The sequence below is a fragment of the Antechinus flavipes genome, chromosome 3 (genome assembly GCF_016432865.1).
Source record: "Antechinus flavipes isolate AdamAnt ecotype Samford, QLD, Australia chromosome 3, AdamAnt_v2, whole genome shotgun sequence".
In the NCBI taxonomy this organism is placed as follows: Eukaryota; Metazoa; Chordata; class Mammalia; order Dasyuromorphia; family Dasyuridae; genus Antechinus; species Antechinus flavipes.
Genome location: NC_067400.1, coordinates 428,173,639 through 428,196,566, shown reverse-complemented (window position 1 = coordinate 428,196,566; position 22,928 = coordinate 428,173,639). Strand labels below are relative to the sequence as shown.

Here is a 22,928-nt window from a genome sequence, read left to right as displayed (position 1 = left end):
ATGCCCATGCTATGTCAGTTATGACTATATCCTCTCTAGAGCAATCAACCAGATAATTGCTCTAATGTGAATCTAACCATTATAATTAAGGTTAATTGCTTTGGTGTGAACATCAGCCATAAGGCAGGTTGGTACCTGAAGTTAAATTGAACATTCTGAGAGCCAAATCATAGACAAACACAGAGCCAACTTTCTGTTGAACATCTAAACTCACTGTCAAAATCACTAGAGCTTTTATTTGGCAACATAAATGTTATTCTATAAAAGAAATGTCATCATTTGAAACAAAAACTAGGAAAAATTTTCAGTGTACTGGTATAAGAAAGATGGTATATAAGAATGAGAAATTAGACCTTGAGGATAACTGTACATTTTTAATGATACATATAGGATATTAACTGATTTTTTAAAAATTAAAAACCTACCAATATATTATGACCTAAAGTGCTTTTCAAAGGAATAGGTACTGTTGAACTATTCAGCTATATCAGTAGCAGAGTGCACAGTGTGATGGTTCTCAAAGGTGGTTAGCAGATCCCTAGAGGTCCCCAGATCCTTTCAAAGGGCTCTCAGTGTCAAGTTGTTTTTTTTTTTTATTTGTTTCTTTGTTTTTCCAGAATTCTAAGATCTTATTTCCTTTTTTAAATTTTCACTTGCTCACCAGCAAACAGTGGAGGTTTCCATAGACCACATGACCTGTTAATTGAAGATTTAACTGGAAACATGAAGAATGATTTACTGTCTCATCTGCAGAACTGTGTTACTGGCTTACAATTGAATGAATCTATAAATGTGCTGGCCTAAGCTGCTTTGCTTGTGTTCATCCAGTAAGGGCTAACCATCAAAGTTCTTTTATGTGAATGCTTGGCAATAGACACAAGTGAAACATTGACCAAAGTTCTTAGAGAAAGGGTTTTCAATAAGTTTTAAGAATCTTAAGGAGTCCTGAGGCCTAAAAGTTTGAGATGTAGTTGCACAGAAAGAGCACCAGAATAGAAGTCATGAGTATTAGGTTTTCATCCCAATTCTTTCATTTAACTCTGTGACTTTGGACCTGTTACAAGACACCTATGGACATCAGTTTTTCTATCTCTAAATTCTGGGGTTTGCTCTTTCTCCTACTAACACTTTATGACTTGGTTCTTCCATTAGAAGCTAAAGAAATGGACTCTTGAAGTAAAGAACACTGAATTTGTAGATGGGAATCCTACCATCTGTCCACTCACCAGCTTTGTGACACTAGAACAAGTTATTTGACCTTTCAGGCTTCTATTTCCTTATGTGGGAATAATACTTTTACTTCCTACCTCACAAGGGAGATAATTTTAAATTGTTAAGTGCCATTTAAGTGTGAACTATTTTTATTATCTATTATGTGTGATGTGATAAGAAGATCTAGATATTTAAAATCTGGCTCTCTAAAATCTGTTTCACAGCTTGCTCAACCTTGAATTAGTGAAAGCTTTGTATGTGAAATGACTCTGCTAAAACAGGTTCTTTAATATGTTGAGTATATTGTGACCTCCTGGTTTAATTTTGCAGGCTTAAAAAAGTTCCAACTTACTTTGTAGATTCTTCTCATTAATTCATGGAAGATGATTATATTTCCATTGACTTCACATAGAGAAATTAAGAACAGTCCCATAATGAGTGTAGCTTTTTGTGATTCTTAGGTGCACTAAAACCAGTGATAATTTCTCAATTCTTTTTTAGGGAGAGAAGTCAAAAACGATAAAGGCTTTTCCCAAATTATAATATCTAATTTTGTTAACAACCTTAGAAAACATACTTTTCCCCCTTCTACATCTTTTGAATACAACAAATTTTCTATTTTAATTGCCTACTGAATTAATAATTAGAACGTATGCTACTAAAGCAAACAAAAACTTAAGTCCTACAAATAAAGATATAAAATATTCAAAATCACATGCTTTATGTCTTTTCTAAAAATAAAAACCTAAGCTCCCAAAATTCTCCTTCATGTTTTCTTCTCAAGACCCAAAAGAATCACTTGGAATAGTTTCCACACTAGCTTAGTTATGAACCTGCTTTTGTAGAGATCTCCAAAGTGGTCAAGCTCCTGCCTCATGAGAAGAAACTGATTGAACTGAGAGTGTCTGGGATGCTTTACCCAGAATCACTTGCACCTGTCTTGTCCTCTCTACACAGTGCCTTTGCTTGTTATGTTGAACCAAATGTTCTGTTCAATTCAATTCATCAAGCATGTATCAAATATTTATTATGTGTCAGAGACTGTGCTAGATGCAAAGAAAGAGAAAAAAGAACAGATCTCAAAGAATTTACACTTTAGGAGTAGGATATGATGTACATAGAAAAGTAAATATAAAATAATTTGGGGAGCAGAAGAAAAGTAATCATTGGGAATATAGGGAAAGGCATGATTTGGGAAAAGCTTTGTTTTCATGCTGAGCTTTGATGAAATTGGAGACTTTGGCAAAGGTGCGATAAAATGCACTTTAAACATGGAGAACAGCTTATGCAAAGGCATAAAAGAAATAGAATAAAAATCAGGTTTAGGAAATAACTAGCATGTGTGTTTAGAGCAAGGTTTCTCCAAGTATGATCCAGAGAATCCTGGGGGTTTCTGAAATTCTTTCAGAATATCTACAAATTCAAAATGGATTTTTATTTCTAATGTTATAAATATCTATATTATTGCCTAAAGTGCACAGATATTGATTAATGTTATGATTTCAACCTAGATCTCTCTAATTTGATGACTAATCCTCTAAATACTATATCACACTCTCTTTCTGAAGTTTTCTCTTCAAAGATAGCTTTCTACTTCTCTGAAATAACTGGTCAAAATAAAGAGATGGGGAGTTTTTTGTAACTATTCAAATAAAATCAAACACAAAAGTTGGAAGATACAAGAGTAGATAGTTAAATCTCCTCATTCAATAGAAAGTAGTGAGGCTCAGAGAAGGGAAGGGAATTAAGTCTATATCAATGTTTAGTATCAGACCTACAACACAATGCTGTGATTTGCACCTGGACCATTTTATAATTCATTTTGGAAAATAAGCCTCAATTATAAAAACAATTTGGTACTGATTAAAAAATAGAAAATTCATTGAGCAAAACAGGTTAAAGCAACAAGCAAACCATGGTTGAGGTGCTTACTAAACTAAAAGATTCCAATTTTAGCAGGATAGAAAGTTATTATTTTACAAAAAATTTGCTTGAGAAACTGGAAAGCACTTGGGCAGAATCTGGGCATAGACCATCATCTCACCCACTATCTCAAGATAAACTGCAAATGAATATATGATTTAGGCATAAGTGGAAACATAAATTTAGAACAAGAAAGAAATCACCTTTCAGCTCTATGGATAGGGGAACAATTGATGACTAAAAAAAAATGGAGACTGCAGAAAATGGACAATTTTTATAAACATTTAAGTTTTTTATAAACAAATAGAATGCAGGTAAAGCTAGAATGGTAAATGAGGGGCAGGGAATCTTTATGGTAAGTTTCTTTTAAAGACCCTATAGCCAAAATATGTACAGAGCTGATTATAAACTAAGGGTCTTCTATTCATAGATAAAAGGCCAAAGTACATGAATAGGATATTTTTTCAAAGGAAGAAAACTAAGCTATCAATAGCCAAATGAAAAAAATGATCTGAATCACTAATTAAGTAAACTACAAATGAGAGCAACATTGAGGTTTCATCTTATGAGATTGGTAAAGATGAGGGATTGACAAATAAGACTGACAAATGAGAGAAGTGACAACTATTAGAGGGGTTGCAAGAAAATAGACACCCTTATTATGTATTGTTGATGAAGCTATGAATTGGTCCAACAATTAGGTACTTCTGAAAAGCAATTCTGTACTATGACCAAAATAATTACAATACTGTATACTATAACTATAATCCAAAGCTATGATAAAGGAAAGAGGAACCATATGAACAAAAATACTTGAAGCAGGTCCTTTCATAGTAACATTAAAATGGAAAATAAGGTAGTGCCCATCTCATGGGGAATCAGTAAACAGATAAGACAACATATAAATATAATTAACATCCTTGTGCCACAAGGAATGATGAAACAGATAGATTCAGAGTAAACCATAAAGTTTCTGATATAATGTGAAATGAACAGAACTAGGAAAACAACTTAAATAAAGGCAACAATATCACAGAGGAAAAACAATTATTAGAGACTTTAGAGTTGTGATTAATGAAGTGATAAACCACAAGTCAAGAGGAATGACAATGAATTACATAATCTATTAGAGTGGTGACATATTTTAAATCCAGAATGGGACATTGGTATTTAAATGTGGTCAATGTGGGAATTTGGTTTGCTGAACTATGTGTATTTACTGTAAGAATTTAAAAAAAAAAACTTTTGGGGGAGCAGACCAGTGAGAAAAAAACTTATAATTAAAAACAAAAACCAATTGAGAAGGGATGGTAAACTTGAATTCATTATATACATTTTAAACTTGGGGGGTGGGGTGGGGGGGGAGAAGCTTATGGAAAGGGAGTAACTTACAGTGTCCTTTTTTAGGTTTAAATGTCAGAAACAATTTTCCCTAAATTGACAATGTTGAAATAAGTCCACTGTGATCCATCTGATGAAAGTAAGCTTACCCTTTTCAATTTGGCAGCAGCCTCTCCAGAGCGAATTGCGGTCAGCAAACTTTGTCGAATCTGTTCTGGGTCAGCACTTTGGAATGTTAAAGAAGTTTGCCTCTTAACGGTGAATGATGGGCGGTCAGTTAATGACTGCATCTGGCATTTCTCTTCATTGTGTGCACAGCTACCTTCCTATTCAAGGAAACAAAATATTTAGATAGTCCTCATGAATATAATTGAGCAGAAAGGATAGCGAGGGAGATGAGAAAAAATGGTACACTTGAGAACAGAGACACAGTCCAGTTCTATTATTCTTAGAACAACTTCTAATCCATAATCATCTTTCATTAAAGCTCTTTCCTTATTTCCTTTTAGGATTTAAATGTGAGCAGCAATAAGTTTTTGAGTCATTTTTAGTTATGATTATCTTTGACCCCATTTGGGATTTTCTTGGCAAAGATACTAGCATGGTTTGCTATTTCCCTCTTCAGCTCATTTCACAGATGAGGAACTAAAGTAAGCAGCATTGAGTATCCTGGCCAGGGTCACATAGTTAGTAAATCCCTGAGGTTGGATTTGAACTCATGAAGAGTTCCTTCTGAATCCAAGCCCAGAGCTCTATCCACTGTGTCACCTTGCTACCAGAACGCAATAAAAATGAAGGAAGGCAAGGGTGGAAGCTTTTCTTCCCCTAAGTTAAGGTTATCACAGAAAAGAAATAGTGTTCATTTTATGGTATAAGATTATAACGCTGGAATTAAATAATATTTTAATAAAATAATAACAATAAATTAACATTTTTCTCTAGTTTTTTATTAGCAACCAAATCAGAAAGTCCCACAATCCAAATAAAATGGCATTTCCAAAAATGGGCATCTTATATGGTACATTGGTTAATTTAAGGCTCATGGTGACATTCTAGATCACTATACATTATTTGTGTTCCTGTTGTTGTGTTCATGAAAACACTGCTTAGCACAGTGCCTGATACATAGTACAAACATAATAAATGACTGACAAAATCTCCAGGGCTCAACTTATTCAGAACTCTATGAATTCAACATATTTTCTGTTCTGTTCAATTATGATTAAACTAAAAAGAAAAAGAAATATAAACTATCAGTATCAGTGTCAAAGAAACTAATGAAAAAAATTTTTAGGAATAAACATTTAGAAATAACCTATTAAAAAGAAGTACTTACAAGTTTAATTTTTATAAAGTATCTTTAGGTAAATATAATCATAAAAGACTTTTTAATATAGAAATTAAGCAAGACAACTAGAGAAATCATCATTGATTATGGTTAGACTACACATGTATAAGAAAAGTCACAATACTATATTATAAATTTAGTGCTATGGCAAACTGTCAATGTGACATTTTATGTAACTGTTTTTAAATAACAATAAAATTGATTTGGAAGAAAAAAAGGGAACCTCAAGGTAAATACTGGGAGTAAGGGGAAGAAAGGGGTAGACAGAGCAAGAATGAAAGGACACAGCAGTGGTGTGATGGCAAAAACAAAACAAAACAAAAAACTAGGTTTAGAGACAGAATTCTCAAAGTCAAATTCTGATTTTGTTACTTACTACCTGGGTTTTCCTGAGCAAGTCACAACCTCTCTGAACCAGTTTCCCCATCTTTGAAATGAGTAGTCAAGAGTGAATGCTCTGTCAGGTCCAATCTATCATAGTTATCATATCTCACATTTTTGCATAAAAATAACACCAAATATAATCACATTACATCATAAAATTAATATCAAATTGGAGACAATATGATATAATGAATAGAATACTAAGCTTAGAGTCAAGAAGATGTAGGTATAAATCTCACCCCTAACAATTACTAACTTTGTGACCCTTGGCAAATCTTTTAATGCCTATTATCAGTTGACACTCAAGTACTTATCAAGTACTATATATAGACCTATATACAGATCTATTAACTCATAGATCTATCCTCCTGTAGGAAGTTCCCAAAGCTGATGAAATCACAGATCCTTGTATACTGAAATATATAATCATCAAATCTATTTGGTACTAGTAAAAGAACTAAAAATTAGACCAGAGACAAAGACTACACAAAAAAGGGATGAGCCACTATCATAAATGTTTTACAAATCTCATTCCATTTGATTTTCATTTCATCCTACAAAATAGATCTTATAATTATTCCCATTTCATAGTTGAAGAAACTGAGGCAAACAGAGGTTAATTGATTGACTCCAGACCCAGAACTTTATCCACTGGTTAATAGTCTTGGATAAGCTAGATCCAGAAAACAATGGAATACAACTCTACAGTATGAGATAAACCCAGGAACAAAATTACCTTAGAGGAAGGTCTTCTTTATTTGACAAGTTTTGTTAGAAAAAATGGAATATATTTTTATAGAAATTAGATTTAGACCAACAATCTATATCATATATCAAATAATAATTAGTGCTAAATAGCTATGCAAACTAAATATAAAAGGTCACATTATAAAAGAGAACAGAAGGAGATACTTTTTATAATTACAACTAGGAGAAGATTCTTTAGCCAAACAAGGAATAGAGGTGATCATGAAAGATAATTATAGACAATTTTTAATTACATAAAATTAAAAATGTTTTTATATGAAAAAATGCAGCTAGAATAAGAGAAACTATCAGATGAGGGAGAGGGAAATCTTTGCATTAAATACCTCTGAAAAAAATCCAACATTCACACAATACACACACACACACACACACACACACACACACACAAGTGTGTGTTCATTTCTCCAAATTATTAATACTAAGAGCAATACAAATTAAAATAACTAGGAAATTTTATCTAATCTCTCTCAAAAATTGACATAGTCAATGATTAAGAGTTTAAAAGATAGGTAGACTGATTAATACAGTTCCGGGGGAGTTTTGAATTTGACCAAAGTAGTTAAGCTCAAATAGAAATGAATTCCTGCAGTAGCATGTTGACTTAGAAAACCATAAATTAATACAGTCTATCTTGTGCTGTATTTTTAATTATTTTGTAAAATATTTCCCAATCTATTTTTTCCCTCCAAATCTAACCAACCAATCTGAAAAACAATTTGAAAATGCGGGGGGAAAATGTCACTTGATTGTTCATTCTCTTTGTTTTCCCCTATTACACATATGTTTCAAGGAGGTCAAAGACAGAGACAAAAAGTCTTATAAATAACAAATATTCATCATAGCCATCATAGTGGCAGCAAAGAATTGGAAACAAAAAATGTATCCATTAATTGACAAATGCCCCTAAAAAACTGAATCACAGTTGGTGGAGAGTGTTCAAACCTTGAAATCAGGAAGTTCTGATTTCAAAGATGGGATCACACATTTCCTACATGTGTGACTCTGGACATATCACATTCAAGCTACCTGCCTCAGTCTTCCCATTTATATAATGAGGATAAAATACTTGTGCTTACAAACATGAAAGCAGCATTTAAATGTGAGTTTCATGAATTTAATTGAATATTATTATGTGGTAGGAAATGACAGATATATTACTTAAGAGAAATATAATTTAAGTTGAAGTAACATATAACCAGAATATATACAATGACTACAATCTAAATCAGATAATACCAAAACCATTTAAACTGTTTAAATGTAATAATAAGTAATTAAATAATGATAAATAAATAAATAAAAATAAAATAATGAAGCCTAAAACAAAAACACCTCCAGGAGGTGGTATCCAATACAGAACTTCATATATGTTGTCAGAAAGTATTTGTGCTAAAAAATTCTGCTTAACTATTTTCTTTTGTTTTAAGGAAAGATCTAGTGAACAATGATTTAAAGGAGAAGGATGTGATACAAATACAAAATGAATTAATAAAATCTTTTTTAAAACTTTCCTTAAAAGTTTGTGAGAAAAATGAAATTAACCTCATTCAGTTAAAAAAAGATACAAAACTACAAATTCTGTTTTGTAAACAGCTATTCAAGATATGTGCTCTCTTCCTGAGGCAAAAGTGATTTTGAGATTCTCAAGATAAGGGAGAACACATGTTTTTTGTTGTTGTTGCTGTTTTTAAAAAGAACTCTTTATAACAACCTTTCAGTCCAGAGAAAAGAATACAAATACAAAATATATGGGGAGAGAGGAATAGACTTCAGAATAGACTAAAACTTGACTTGGCAATGCACTTAGTGTTATGTCAAACTCAGGATGTTTAGAGAAGTAGTCTGAAATAATGTTAGAACCTTAAAATGAACAAGATAATATAATTTATGTTAGAATACTAAAAGGCCACAGAGTACATAAAATCTCACTGCAATGACTGTGATCCAAACAATGAATTTTGTCCCTTTTATTTATCATAATATAAAATCAAAATCCCCCATTCTTTTTCACCAAACCCTGGGCCCATAACTTCTTATTTCAGAAATAGGCTGTTTCCAGTTTGTCATACTGGCTCTAATGAACATTTTTTTTAAAATTAAAATGAATATAAATGAAAGACTGTGAAATTGAACCCCCCCAAAAAAAATGGCTATTGTGAAAAACAAACAAATAAACAAACCTAAACAACATCTAAGTTGTATTTTAAATTTTCTTTACTTAGTTTATTATTGGGGTGGGGAATATCATATTAGAAAGGTAATAATGGATTGAGAAATGCCTGAAAAAACTATAGTATGTGAATGTAATGGAGCATTATCGCCCTGTGTGCTGAAATTATGTATTGTTTGTTATAGTTCCTTCAACCAACCTAACAGTTAGTATGGTAGGTAAGCATATGAATAACCACTGTTAAGGTAAAAATAAATAGGAAATAGGAATTAAGAGTGTAAAGGGAAACATGCAGCCACTTGCCCAAATCTGCCTTTAAATTAATCAAAGACACATCTGGAGACTATATGTTTAGAAAACACATAAACAAGGAAATTTTTTATCATAAAATACATATTTTTCCTCAGGTCTTTTCCTATGAACTTATCTGATATAGATTTTTGAGAAAGTGTATGACACTACCATATACAAAGAACTTGCTGGCAATATCTTTCAGGACAATGGGTTATCTTTTGCACATTTAATCCCTCTCTCATATAAAGAAAAAATCAGGAACTGCAAGTAGGAAATAGTATTAAACCTGAATGCCTAACAATAAAACAATCAATATAAAAGTTTTTTGTTACTGCTGTTGCTTGTGTTTTTAATTTAGTGAGTTATTTAGTCTAGCTTATTCATACAAATACATTCCATAATACTTTTCAATTCTAAGTTAATGTCTTACATACATTTGAATATGCATAATAAAACAATATTGACTATTTAATTCTCCAGAATGCTGATGATGATGCATATTATTCATCATAGAGAAGTGATGGATTTAGGGTAAAAATGAATATTTTAAAAATTATTTTAAAATATTGAAAAATATTCATGAATAAACAACAGATATACCTCACATATATAGAGATTTCTGTTAATTAAAAAAAATATGGAGGTTGCAGAGGAAGATGCCACAGATGTAGAGTGTCACATGCACTTTCAGATAAGATCACTATCAGTTTTATGTAATAATTTAACACTGACGGGTTGAGGCTACAGAATGAGACATATATGTTTACATATACACACAGCATATACATGCATTTGTATATAGAAATTTGTTTAACTATGCATATTTAGTACAAGGAGTTTGTTCTTATTTTATTTTACTTTCCAATTGGTTAAGGAGTGGAAAGAGGAAAAAAATTAGCTTTGGTACCTAAAAAAAAACAGAAAGGGGAAGGGGGAGTATGTGTGGGAAGTGAAAGCAACAATCCATAAATAAAAAATGTTTTATGCACTTTCAGGTGTGGTCATTTTATCATTAGTCTTAATAACTGTTTAATTTTGTTACAAGATGATAAGATAAATTATCCTTGACAGAAAAATAATGGATTTATGGTACAGGAGACATGTGTACAAAGCATGCATTATGTATTTTTATATGCATGTAAATGTACATGTTCAAACAGATTTACAGACATGGGAGAATTGGTTATACTTAACTGTACACTTGTTAAGAAGAAATTTGTTTTTGTTTTTTTCTCAATCAGGTGGGAAATGGAAAGGAGAAAAAAAAAGATTTTTGTTGATAAAAAAAAGTAGTGAAGTATTTTGGGAGTGATTGTACAAATGTGGAGAATTGTTTGCACTTTCAATTGAAGTCACTCTGTTACTAGTTTTATGTAGTTGTTTAACTTTGTTTTAGGAGGTCTCTCATAGAATGGGAGGTAAACTATAAATGCTTGTAAAAATTATAGACAAAACACATAAATAAAACTTTAAAAACCAAAATCAACAAAAGGAGAAAAGTAATGTTTACCTTATCAGATTGTAGAACTCCCAGTAATTTATCTAATGGATTATTTTTTTCTTCTTCCTCTTTAAAAGCTGGTGAAGGAGATGAATCCTCTCTGGATGATTGCCTTGGGACAGTACATGTTTTACTGAAAGACTGTGATCTTTTGACTACAGCAAGTGCAAAAGGAGAAGGGGAGGAAGTGGTGTATGGCCGTGGTGCACCAAAAGTCCTCAAGGTTTTAAGACTGATTGCTGCTGGCTGAATAGAGGGAAGGTTCGCTGGTTTAGGGGGTTTGATAGGAGAAGTTGGGATCTCTTTGTGTCTCTGACCGATGTCATGATCAGTTTGTTTGTCAGGTAATTCAGAATGGAAGTTAACTGTCTTATTTAAAGGAGATATTGTTTCTTCTTGGGGAGATGATAACTTTTTTTCAACTTCTTTATGCTTCAGTTCACTTTGAGCAGAACTTGTAGCAGCATTGACACTTTTGGCAGCTGCAGATGTAACATAATGACCTGAGGCCCTTTTCTGCATCTGTAGGAAAAAAGAACTAGGTTTCGTCTGGGGACTTAAACCCTTAGATCTTCCTTTTGGTTCCATGATACTATTTAGGTGTTCTAAATTCAGCATCAATGGAGTTGCACCATTGTCTTTATTTACTATGGAGACTGGTTTCGTAGAAGACACAGTCCCATCAGTGACACTTATTTCATTTCGAATATTATGCTCCCCTCCCAATTTGGGTTCATATTTCATATTAGCTTGTGTCTCCCTTGGGTCTTCAGAAATAAGATTATCTGTCTGGATAGCAGATTCTTTCAGCAGCTCACGTGGTTGGCAATTTTCTGAAGTTTGTATCTCCTGATCACTTTTATTGTAGCATGTATTTTCTGATTCCCAATCTTTTGGTACGTCCAGGGACTTGGGAGGTACAATTTTATAAGTTGTCATTCCAATTTTGGGTATGTAGTCTCTTGTAATTTCATTAGAAGGCTTTGGTTTGGTTTTGTAATCAGGTTTATAAAGGGGATAATTCTTTATACAGGAATCAGTTAGAGTTTTATGATTTCCATCTACTGGAACAAACAGATCATCGTTGCCACGTGTAGGACTTATATCTTTGAGGTTGAGTATATGTTCTTGCCCATTTAGTGATCTCTGGTTCTTGAATTCTCTTGAGGGATCTATAGAATCCTGTGATCTGAAAGATGACCTTTGAGATGATTTACTGTTATTTGAAAACTGTATGTTTTCATCACCTTTAAAGTTTGATAAATTATGATCCAGGTGAGCAGCTGTTTCATTTAACATATTATTTTCCAAATTGTTAGGGGACTGAGTTGTCTGAATTGATGCATCTTGAGTTTTTACCTTTTCCAAGTTGGACTGACTCAGCTTTTGATCTTGAATTTGTAAAAGTGATGGAGGATTTTCCTTGTTATCTATAGCAATGTCATTTTTACATGCTTGAGAGTCTGATAGCCTGACGGTTTCAAGCTTGTTATTTTCAGTAACATCAGATATACTGATTTCTATCGTCTTCCCTTCATTTTTTACTTTCTCATCCAAGTCCTTTGGAAGGAATGTCATATCATTTTGATCTTTGAGAAAAATAAAAACAAAATAATCTGTAACTAATAGTTCAATACGTAAAAAGTCCCGCCCCCATGACTAATATACCATAAGCTTGAGATCTACATTTTTTTTCTTATTTTGATATCTAAACACAGTTCCCACATTATGTATAATTTTTTTAAAATCTAGTATTTAATATGGTTCTATTTAATTTTTAAAAAATATCCCACAGGATAATTTTCAAAGAAAATCTTTCCAAAAAAATCACATAAGGAGTACATGATTTTTGCTGCCTTTAATCCTCTCCTTTGATCAATGAGCATTTACTATCACCTACAAAGAAACATTAGATGCTGGAAAGATATGAAATAAACAGACAAGACAAACCCAAGAACTATATAAACGTAATTACAAAACACTATTCACACAAGTAAAGACATTTAAACAACTGGAAAAATACTAATTGCTCACGGGTAGGCTGAATCAACGTAATAAAAATGACAATACTACCAAAGTTAAATTTTCTCATTCTGTGCCATACCAATCAAATAATTATTTTATAGAGCTAAAAAAAATTTATCTAGAAGGACAAAAGATCAATAATAACAAAGTAATCAATTAAAAAAAACTGTGAAGAAAGTTAGCTTAGCAGTACTAAAATTCAAATTATATTACAAAGAAGTAATCAATCTGATATTGGCTAAAAAATAAAGTGGTGGATAAGTGAAGTAAATTAGCTACATAATACAAAGTAGTAAATCACTATAGTAATCTAGTGATAAATCCAAAGATCCAAACTTTGGGGATAAGAACTCACCTTTAGGTATGTTATTTTGAGGTAAAAACTCTCAAAAAAAAAAAAAAGATGGAAAACTGGAAAGCAGTTTGGAAGAAATTAGGCATAAACCAACATTTCACACTACATACCAAGATAAATTCAAAATGGATACATGATTTAGACATAAAGGGTGATATCATAAGTAAATTGGAGGACTATGGGAAAATGTACAAAAAATAGATAAAGGATAAAGGAAGAATTTAGGATCAAACAAGGTATAGAGAGGATCATAAGAGGTAAAACAGATAATTTTCTTTACATAAAATTAAAAAGGTTTTGCACAAACAAAACCAATACAATTAAAAGGAAAGCAGGAAACAGAGAGAGGGGAGAATTTACAGCAAGTTTCTCTGATAAAAGTCTCATTTCTTAAATATATAAAGTAAGCCAAATTTATAAAAATAGTAGTTATTCCCTAATTGATCAATAGGCAAAGGATATGAACAGTTTACAGAAGATGAAATCAAAACTATTAGTGGTCACATGAAAAAATATTCCAAATCACTATTGATTATTGTAGTTCAGCCGTTTTTCAGTCATATATAATTCTCTGTGACCTCATTTGGGATTTTTCTCAGCAAGTGATTTGCCATTTCTTCTCCAGATCATTTACAAAGGAGAAAACTGAGGCAAATTGGGTTAAGTGACTTGCCCAAGATCACATAGCCAGTAAATGTCTTAAATCAAATTTGAACTTAGGTTTTACAAAATTTGAATGAATTTGAAAGAAACTAATAGCTAAACCATCTTCTATAACTAACGAGTAAATGGAGAAACGGGTTTTCTAAGTAACCTGTCCTTCCTCTATTCGCCCCTAGCCAGTGAGTTGCAGAAGGTCTGATTAAATGATAATCATTTGCTGATGATGAAGTGATTATGAGTGAGTGTGTGTCAGCAAGCTGACAGAGGCTAGGGAAGATGAGAGGAGAGAATGAATAACGGACTAGTTTAAAGTAATAGTAATATATCTTTTTTTTTTTTAAAGATTTGAAACTGTCTCATTATATTACTTAGTCATTGTATACAGACATAATTGAAAGCAATTTGAAAGTATAGAATTTATGCATTTACACTTGGATTCTCATAACTATGTCAAAATCCTGAAATAACTTAGTAAATATAACTAGATTAATTCTGATTTTGAAAATTGGTAACCAGCTTTTGATATGTCATTTTTCAAAGAATGTGGAATAAAACACTATGTTGTGGTGGGAAAGAACCCCATATTTAGTCAAGAATTAAACCTGGGCTTTTCTATTGTCATCCCCCCATGACTTTAGATATGTAACTAAACTCTCCAGAATCCCATTTCCTTCACTTTTAAATGAAAAAGATTAGACTAGATGATCTCTAAGGTCCTTTCCATCTCTGAAACTCATGACATAAACATATCAGGCATTAATGGTCTTAATCATTTTCTACTGACAGAATATCTGCCATCTTTCTTATTATACATTCAATTTTCAATTTTATTTCCACACATGTGGTAAATGTTTTAATAAATGCTATCTTCTAAGAGAGATCAAAAATGTTAGAAAAACAGAAGGAAAAAAGGAGAAGCGGGTAGATGATCTATTGTCATTATGGATTTTGAGGCAAAAAAAAAAAAAAAAAAAAAGACAAGGAAACTGTACAAATCATTCTTTCAGTTCCTGAGTCAGGTATTCACTGGTAGTTTCTGTTAAGTAACAGGTCAAACACACCTTATGTATTCCTAAAAGCAAACAAACATGCCTCACTCATCTATAATACCCTACATTAATCTCGATTGTTGAAAGATAACCATATTCTTTTCCCAAAAAGCTTCACTCAGTTATCATAGTTTAACAAAATAATATGGATTACAGGAATACACAAGTTCTTTTTCTCCTTGTTAACTCAAAAACCATCAGTAAAGTTCCACTTCAATTTCTTACTATAGCATGAAGGTAAATTTTTCAAAGTTAAGCTAATGGAGAATTAATCCTAGTAAATCCCACTAAACTAAGAAGGTTTTCATTATACTGGCATGAAAATATAAACTTGTATTTGGACATTCTGTCTTGTTACACTTTCAGAGATATATTACCATTTATTGACCACTAGTTAATTGAATTTTTGATCAAACTAGCTCTTTAAGTGTGTATGCTAAAATATGAGGCGATTTGAACTACAGCAGTCAAAGGATTAACCACACTGACCAAATCATGGCTCTATAAAGAATTGAAGTAATTTAGAATATCATGAGGAATATCTTATAGTAATTATTGTATTTATAAGGACTATCTCTTTTTGAAAATTAATCAATATGTACTGACGAAGTACCCACTAAGTGACCAGCACTGTTGTATATGATAGGCCACTAAGAAAAAAACTGGGACACTTCTGCCATCAGTGTGATGATTACATTATAATTGAGGTAACAATAGTTACTTGAAAAAATACAGACATCATAAGAAATACATAAAGTTTCATGGAGAGAATGGAATTTAAAATGGGGCTTTGAAGTATCTACCATGCTAGGAGTAAGTATGAGCAGAGACAGTTCATAAAAAGAGTTTAAAGTCAAATCACAAAGCATTTATTAAACATAAGTATTGGGGATACAAAGAAACAGGGAAAAAAAATCCCTATTCACAAGGAGCTCACAGTCTGACAGCCAATTGAGGAGTTTAGATTTAATGAAGTAAGAAATGGGAGCCACTGATGACTTCTGAGCAAGGAGTAATCAGACATGACAAAAGGACTCTTTTAGGAATATTTATATGGCAGGGATTTGGAGGTCAAATGGAGTGAGTGAGATAGATTGGAATGAGCAGTTGAGAAGGCCAGTTAAAAGACTGTCAGTAATAATAATAGGAAGTAATAAAAGGTTTATATTAGCATAATGACAATGAAAATAAAGATGATACTTAAGAATAGGGTAGAAGAATGGATTTTTTTAAAATATGACTTACTATAAACTAGTAGACAAAATAGATGAGCATTCAAGATACTTTTTTAGGCTTATAACAGTATCTGACATTCTTAGTTGGAATAACTCACCATTATTTTTATTGTGGTCCAGAGTTCTAGAGTTTCTTCCATTTTCAGTTACTGCCTCTTTACTACTTGTACCATTCTGTAGTTCTCTGTAAAATATAGTAATGTATATTGTATGCTGATATCAATAACATGCTCCCAAGTGCACGTGCACACAGACTCCCAAAGAACAAGAAAATTGGCAATGTATACTGAAGACAGATGGAGTAAAATAATCATCTGTTTCTGCCAAATACTGGAAATGTAATAGCTTGATAAAACAAAATACAACTGGGAGGAAATGCTGCTATGAAACATTATATTTCAGATGGAAGTACCAATAGAGAGCAGGAAATTAAGAGCTTAGTATACTGGACAATTTTCCAACTCAGTCAAAATAAAGCGGGGAAAGACTGAGTCAACTTTAAATCTGGCAAGGTCAGGAATATGGGAAGTGAATTGTTCTCATCGATCTTTTAAGTTGCTTTCCAGATCAAAAATCCTTTGGTTCTGTATGTTCTCTCACAGAAGTGTTTTGTCCAGAAGATAGAACCCTAAAAAGAGGTTATAATAACCCTCGTAAATTGGCACAGAATTTGTTTTGTGCTGCACTTTAATGTCTAGGCACTAGAAATATTTTCACACCATAATTTGTATGCTGAAGGCAAAGGGGAATGTATTACTACTCCTTTTTCCTTTTTCTTAAAAGGGAAGTGTTAAATTCTCCTTTTGAGGAAGTTGTTGTAATTTAATGGTTTGCCTAGTCACAATGTCTACATCACTAAGCTTTGTTGGCCTTTAATACCAGGATATTTCAAGATTTTCAAACAGGAAATTTCATTTTCAGTAAGTACTTCCCAAGACTCAAAAGCAAGTTCAGTCCTTCAGGAATTTTTCATTTGTGTCCGACACTTTGTGACCCTATTTGGGTGTTTTTTTTTTTTTTTGGGGGGGGGGTGCAAAGATATTTGAGTGGTTTACCATTTCCTTCTCCAACTCATTTTAAGGATAAAGAAACAGAAGCAAACATGGTTAAGTGATTTGCCCAAGGTGCCATAGCTAGTAAGTGTCTGAGGCCAGATCTGAACTAAAAAAGATGAGACTTCCTGACTCTGGATCCAGCATGCCATGCAGTATGGTGCCATCTAATTGTCCAGATGCAAGTTACAGGCTTGCAATAAACTGAACTAAGATAGTGACACATTTTGAATTACAAAACTCTAAGATGGCAAATGCTTTAGATTCTGGTTCTGAATTTGCACCTTTCCTAGCAGAGTACCCCACCACTTACAGGCTTTTAATAAATATTTTCATAGGGCTGATAAAAGTTATAAAGTATTCTAAATCAATAAGCTGGCTATTTGGAAGATATTTGTATTTCAAATATTGAATCTAGATTTCAGAAGCCTGGGATCCATAAAGTAAATCAGCAACAACATTTGCAGTATCTAAGTTACTTACTTTCCATCTGTGTTTCTATTTTCTTGTTTTTCTTCCTTAGAGTTTTCTGGGGACTCTCTAGAAACAATGCCAAGCTCTGATGTGGTATCTTTTTTTTCATTCTTTGTTACATCCATAGATATAAAAGAATTTTTTTGTGATTTTGAAGAAATACTTTCACTGTCTTCCTTGTGGAGAACATTCAATTCTTCTTTTTCATCTATTTCTTCAAGACTGAACTCAGAGGTAATTCCAGCTGCAACAAATATGGTCATAACTAGTAAAATATTTAAATTATGTAATTATACTGAAAATGTATTTTTAAAAATATGTTACATTAACTTTTTATAAATCTGACTTAATAACCAACCCCACCACCATCATTCATGAAGCATCTACTATATGCAAATCTCTGTGCCAAGCAATCAAAAAATAAAGAAAATGGTAGTTTCTGTCTCCAAGGTACTTACATTCTACTTGAGGTTAGGAGATAACCCACAGAAAAGTAACAATAATACAATCCAATTTGCAGAGGAAGAGGGAGACAGCACATACTGATTAGACTAGAGAAAGTAGCATGACAGTTATCCTTCAAAGAAAGTAAGGATTCTGACAGACAACAATGAGAAAGAGTGTATTCAAGGTAGATAGAACAGCCAATGACAAGAGACGCAAAAGACAGGTGAAATTTGGGAAAGAATAACCCAATTTGATTGGGTTGTAGAGTAAGAAAGATAAATGAAATAATGTAGGAAAAGTAGGTTAGCAGCAGTTAATGAAAGACCTTAGATGCTAGGCTGAGGAGTTTATATATAATCTTAGAGGAAATGACAAAGTGATTGAAGGTTTTAGAGAAGAGTGACATGGTCAGACAAGGAAAATTAGTTTCACTCTTGTATGAGGGAGAGATTAGCGATGAGGCAGACTAGAAGCAAGGAATTTGCTTAGGAAGCTATTACACATCAGTAGAGAGAAGAGGAAGGATTCAAAAGAGGTTGTAGAAGTAGAATCGATACTATGGGGTAAACAAGAGATAAGAATAGAGAATAACAGATTATGAAACTGGGTGGCTGAGAGGAGGTGAGGGCTTCAAAAAAAAAGTTTAGACAAAGGGCAAAAAGGTTTAGTTTGACAGTAAAGATAATGTTTTGTGTGGAAATTTTTATACACTATGTAGGAAGTAGTATCTAACAAGTAGCTAAGAATGTAGAATTTACATTTGGGAGAAACGTTAAGGCAGCTAGTAGAGCTCATATTTGAATTCGCAAGAACAGATGAAATTATTGAAGAAAAATTAGGTGAGAAATTTCGATTCAAGTCCAAAGCCCTGAAGATCCCCAATACTAAGGAAGCATAAAAAAGATAATGATCTACCAAAGTGGAGAAAGAAGGAACATTCAAAGAAGGGGAACTATGAGAGAACAGTGCCATGAAGACTAAATGATAAAAGATAATTGAGGAAAAAAGAGAAGTTACCAGTGTCAAAAGCTACAGAATTCAGAGTAGAAAGACTGTGAAAAGGACACTGGTTTTTAATAATCAAGAGACTATTAAAAACAATAAAATAATTTTCATAATATAAAGATGAGTGAAGCTAAGATTCAGTGTTATAGAAACCAATAGAACTAAAAATCCAATCAAAGATTGAGTATATTTGCATGAAATTCTTTAAAACTGTGTATGGTGATACTGTCTGAATTGTAAAGGTAAAGTAGTTTTTTCATGTATAAAAATATATGGGACAAAATTTTCAGTCCCTTCCTTCCAAGAGCTTGCAATCTAATGGGAGAGAATATGCAAACAAATATATGCAAAGCAAACTATATATAGGATAAATAAACAATAATTAACAAGGGAAAGGCACTAGAATTAAGATTGAGGAGAAAAATATTCAGACAACAAAAACTTAATTCAAGTGAGGCTTTCAAAAACACCTCTTTCCTTTTTGCTAAATGACATTTTAATACAAAATGTTAATTTTTTTTTTAAAGCTAATAGATTAGTGGAAAGTCTTTGAGAAATTTTGTAGCTGTAAAAGTCCATCACTCTGCAGCCAGTAGACAGATACAATCTCTACTCAAGCCTATCATGACATGACATCACAGACTCTACAGCTTCCTAGGATTGGGCAAAACTTGAGCTTTATTGCCATTGTCTTTCATAATCAAGTTTTCTCCATTTCATAACCAAGTTTTCTCCATACCAAGATAAGATATCAGATTATATTATTATAGGAAGACATGAAATCATTATCATAAAAAAATAAGCAAAATAAAGTGCTTATCTGCACTAATTCATATACTTTATAGTACAGAGAAACCTGTCTTTTTGCTTTTCTTCAGGCACAAGTTTCATGTTCAGTCTGGACATCTCCCTTACCTAGAATGCACTTCCTTCTCTCCTAAAATCCTTAGTCTTCAAAGCTGTATTCCAGCTGGAATTCAACAGCCTACACAGGCCATTCAAATCCCTGCTGTTTCTTTTCCACCATCCAAATTACTGATGAACTTTTTGAAGACATGGACTGACATTTTTGTCTTTATATACCAAGTACTTAGCACAATAGGCACTCAACAAATACTCATCTGACTGATGTAGCAAGTATTGTAAAAGTATTTCTTTCAAACTTCTTTATTTCTATTAAAGATACCATCATTCTTTCAGTCTCCCAGGTATGTAATAATTGAATTATCTTTAACTCCATGATAAACATATACAATCAGCTTGCCATCTCTGGTCTCCAACTCCTCTCTACTCACAGAACTACTACCCTTATTAAAATCTTCATTCACTTTGGCCTATATTATTTTGATCTCTTATTTGGTTTTTCTAACTTATCTCTCTCAAGTCTATTCAACACTTAGCTGCCAAAGTAATTTTCCTTATGTGAATATCTGAACATCCCACTCCTCTTCCAATTCCAGTGCTCTCCATCTCACTTCTAGGGAAAAAAACATAAACTTATCTGTTTGGCTTTTGAAGCCCTTCACCACCTTGTACACAAATTTCCAGCCTTACTACACAATATTGAGATCCTGAGATTTCCTGAGATCCAGACAAACTAGTTTCTTTACTACCCAGTTCCATCTCTGTGTTCATGCACTGGTCACTGCCCTTACCTGAAAATACTTCTTCCTTATCTGCCTCATAGAATTCTTCAATTCCTTCAATAACTTTCTACATCAAGCCTTTTCTGATTCTCCCAGCCAACTTCAAGTGTCTTCCCAAATTGCCAAATTTAACCACTTTTAATTATATATATAATATATATATTCTCAATATATTTTTCTGTAAATAGTTATACAATTAGGCTATGTCCTATCTATGCATCTTATCTAGTTATTCAATTATCACCATGACCTTACAATGTAAGCTACTCAACAAGAAATATTGATTCTTTACATTTAAATATTGAGTGCCTAGAACAGTACATACCACATAGATGCTTAATAAATGCCTATTGACCGATTATTCTAATTTAACCTACAAAATTCTTAAGGGCATACTAATAGCCAGATTTTCTACATATTTTATACTGAAAGTAAAGAAGGTAGTTTAGAAAATCAACTTTTTCAAGTTTACTGAAGAATCATTTGTGAAAATTTTTAATGTCCTAGTCAAATGTACTCACTAGGAAAATTGAGCTCAATGAATTAAATTATAAAGACCTAAGAGCCGGATTAAAAAAGACATTTGATTCAAGTAATTATTAGGGGGTTAAATTTTTCTTCAATAACCAGAAATGTACCCTGAGATGCTTTAAGTAATTTTTTTTATTGTAAAGAATTATTCTTGATCTAATGATGCCAGCTGACATTTTGTGTAGCACTTTTATGATTTGCAAAGCAATTTTGAAATGTAATTATTTTTAGTTGCAATGATTTTTAAAAATATTCAATCCCATTACATGCCCTTTGTTTAAAATGGGAATTTCCTACTTGACCATTTGATCAATGCAAGTTTCCATAGACTGAAAATATCAAGGTTGTTTTGTTTAATATAAATATTGTGGGCCAAATTTCAAACCTACATAGAAAAACAAATAAAAACAAATAAAACAACAACAACAAAGCAGTGAAATTAAATTTATGGAGCCACAGGAAAAAATCATAGAATTTCAGACTTGGAAACAATTTCAAATGCTATATAGTCCAACTCATCTTTGAGAGTTCCCTTTAACAGGAGTCCTCAAACTTTTTAAATAGGGGGTCAGTTCACTGTCCTTCAAACTGTTGGAGGGCCAGACAACAGTAAAAACAAAAACTTTGTGGGCCTTTAAATAAAGAAACTTCATAGCCCTGTGAGAGGGGGATAAATGTCCTCAGCTGCTGCATCTGGCCGCGGGCCGTATTTTGAGGACCCCTGCTTTACAATATAACATATCTAGTTTCTGCTTGAAGACTTTCCAGTGAGATAGAATCCACTCTTTCCCAAGACAATCATCTTTTGAAAAATTAATTTCTTAAATACATTACTTTTTTGGGTAATTCTATTTAGTAGGGAGCTTTTCTTGGCATCAGTCTTAAATCTGCCCTTTTTTGTTACTTCTATCCACTGCTTCTGGGACAAGAGACAAAAAGTCTAATTTTCCTAATACATGATATTTAGACAAGTATGGACAGCTCTCATCTCTGTTTCTGAATGTTCCCTTCTCTAATCAAACATATGGAGTTTTTTTAAACTGGTTGGAAGGTTGAACTAAGTGGCCTCTAAGATGTTTTAAAATTCTAAAATTATAATCAGTATCATTCTATCTATAAAGCTTTTTGCACTTTCAAAGAATACATTTTTAAAGGAATAAATTCATGGAAAAATTGTGCTTACTTGGAATTTTACTAAAATATATTTTTAAAGATTTTAGTAGTATATTCTTAAGAAATCATTTTGAAAATATTTGATAGAAAAAATTTGCATAACTAAGCAAAAATGAATTTTAATATTACAAAAATATCCCAATAATTAACTTAAAAGAAAATCAATAGGTAGTCCACGACTAGAGTAATGGGGAAATTCAGCAATGAGGTTATAGGAATGTAGCCAAATAAGACAAATTCCTGAATACACTTATCTGATATAAATGAAAGCCCTATGTCATCAAACAGGAAACAGTATAAAAGAAAACAGAAGGATTAAGCACAGAAAGGAA

At 32.4% G+C, this 22,928-nt stretch overlaps 1 protein-coding gene across 2 annotated transcripts in view; it reads right to left on the bottom strand.

Moving 5' to 3' along the window:
• Positions 1 to 22,928, bottom strand: part of COBLL1 (cordon-bleu WH2 repeat protein like 1) — a 172,701-nt gene that overhangs the window by 5,908 nt on the left and 143,865 nt on the right. For both annotated transcript variants that reach the window (XM_051986250.1, XM_051986251.1), the window contains 4 exons: positions 17,804 to 18,038; positions 16,367 to 16,452; positions 10,951 to 12,530; positions 4,626 to 4,802 (listed from right to left, as the gene is read on the bottom strand). In XM_051986250.1, the coding sequence (XP_051842210.1) occupies positions 4,626 to 4,802; positions 10,951 to 12,530; positions 16,367 to 16,452; positions 17,804 to 18,038 (2,078 nt within the window). The remainder of the gene's footprint in view (positions 1 to 4,625; positions 4,803 to 10,950; positions 12,531 to 16,366; positions 16,453 to 17,803; positions 18,039 to 22,928) is intronic.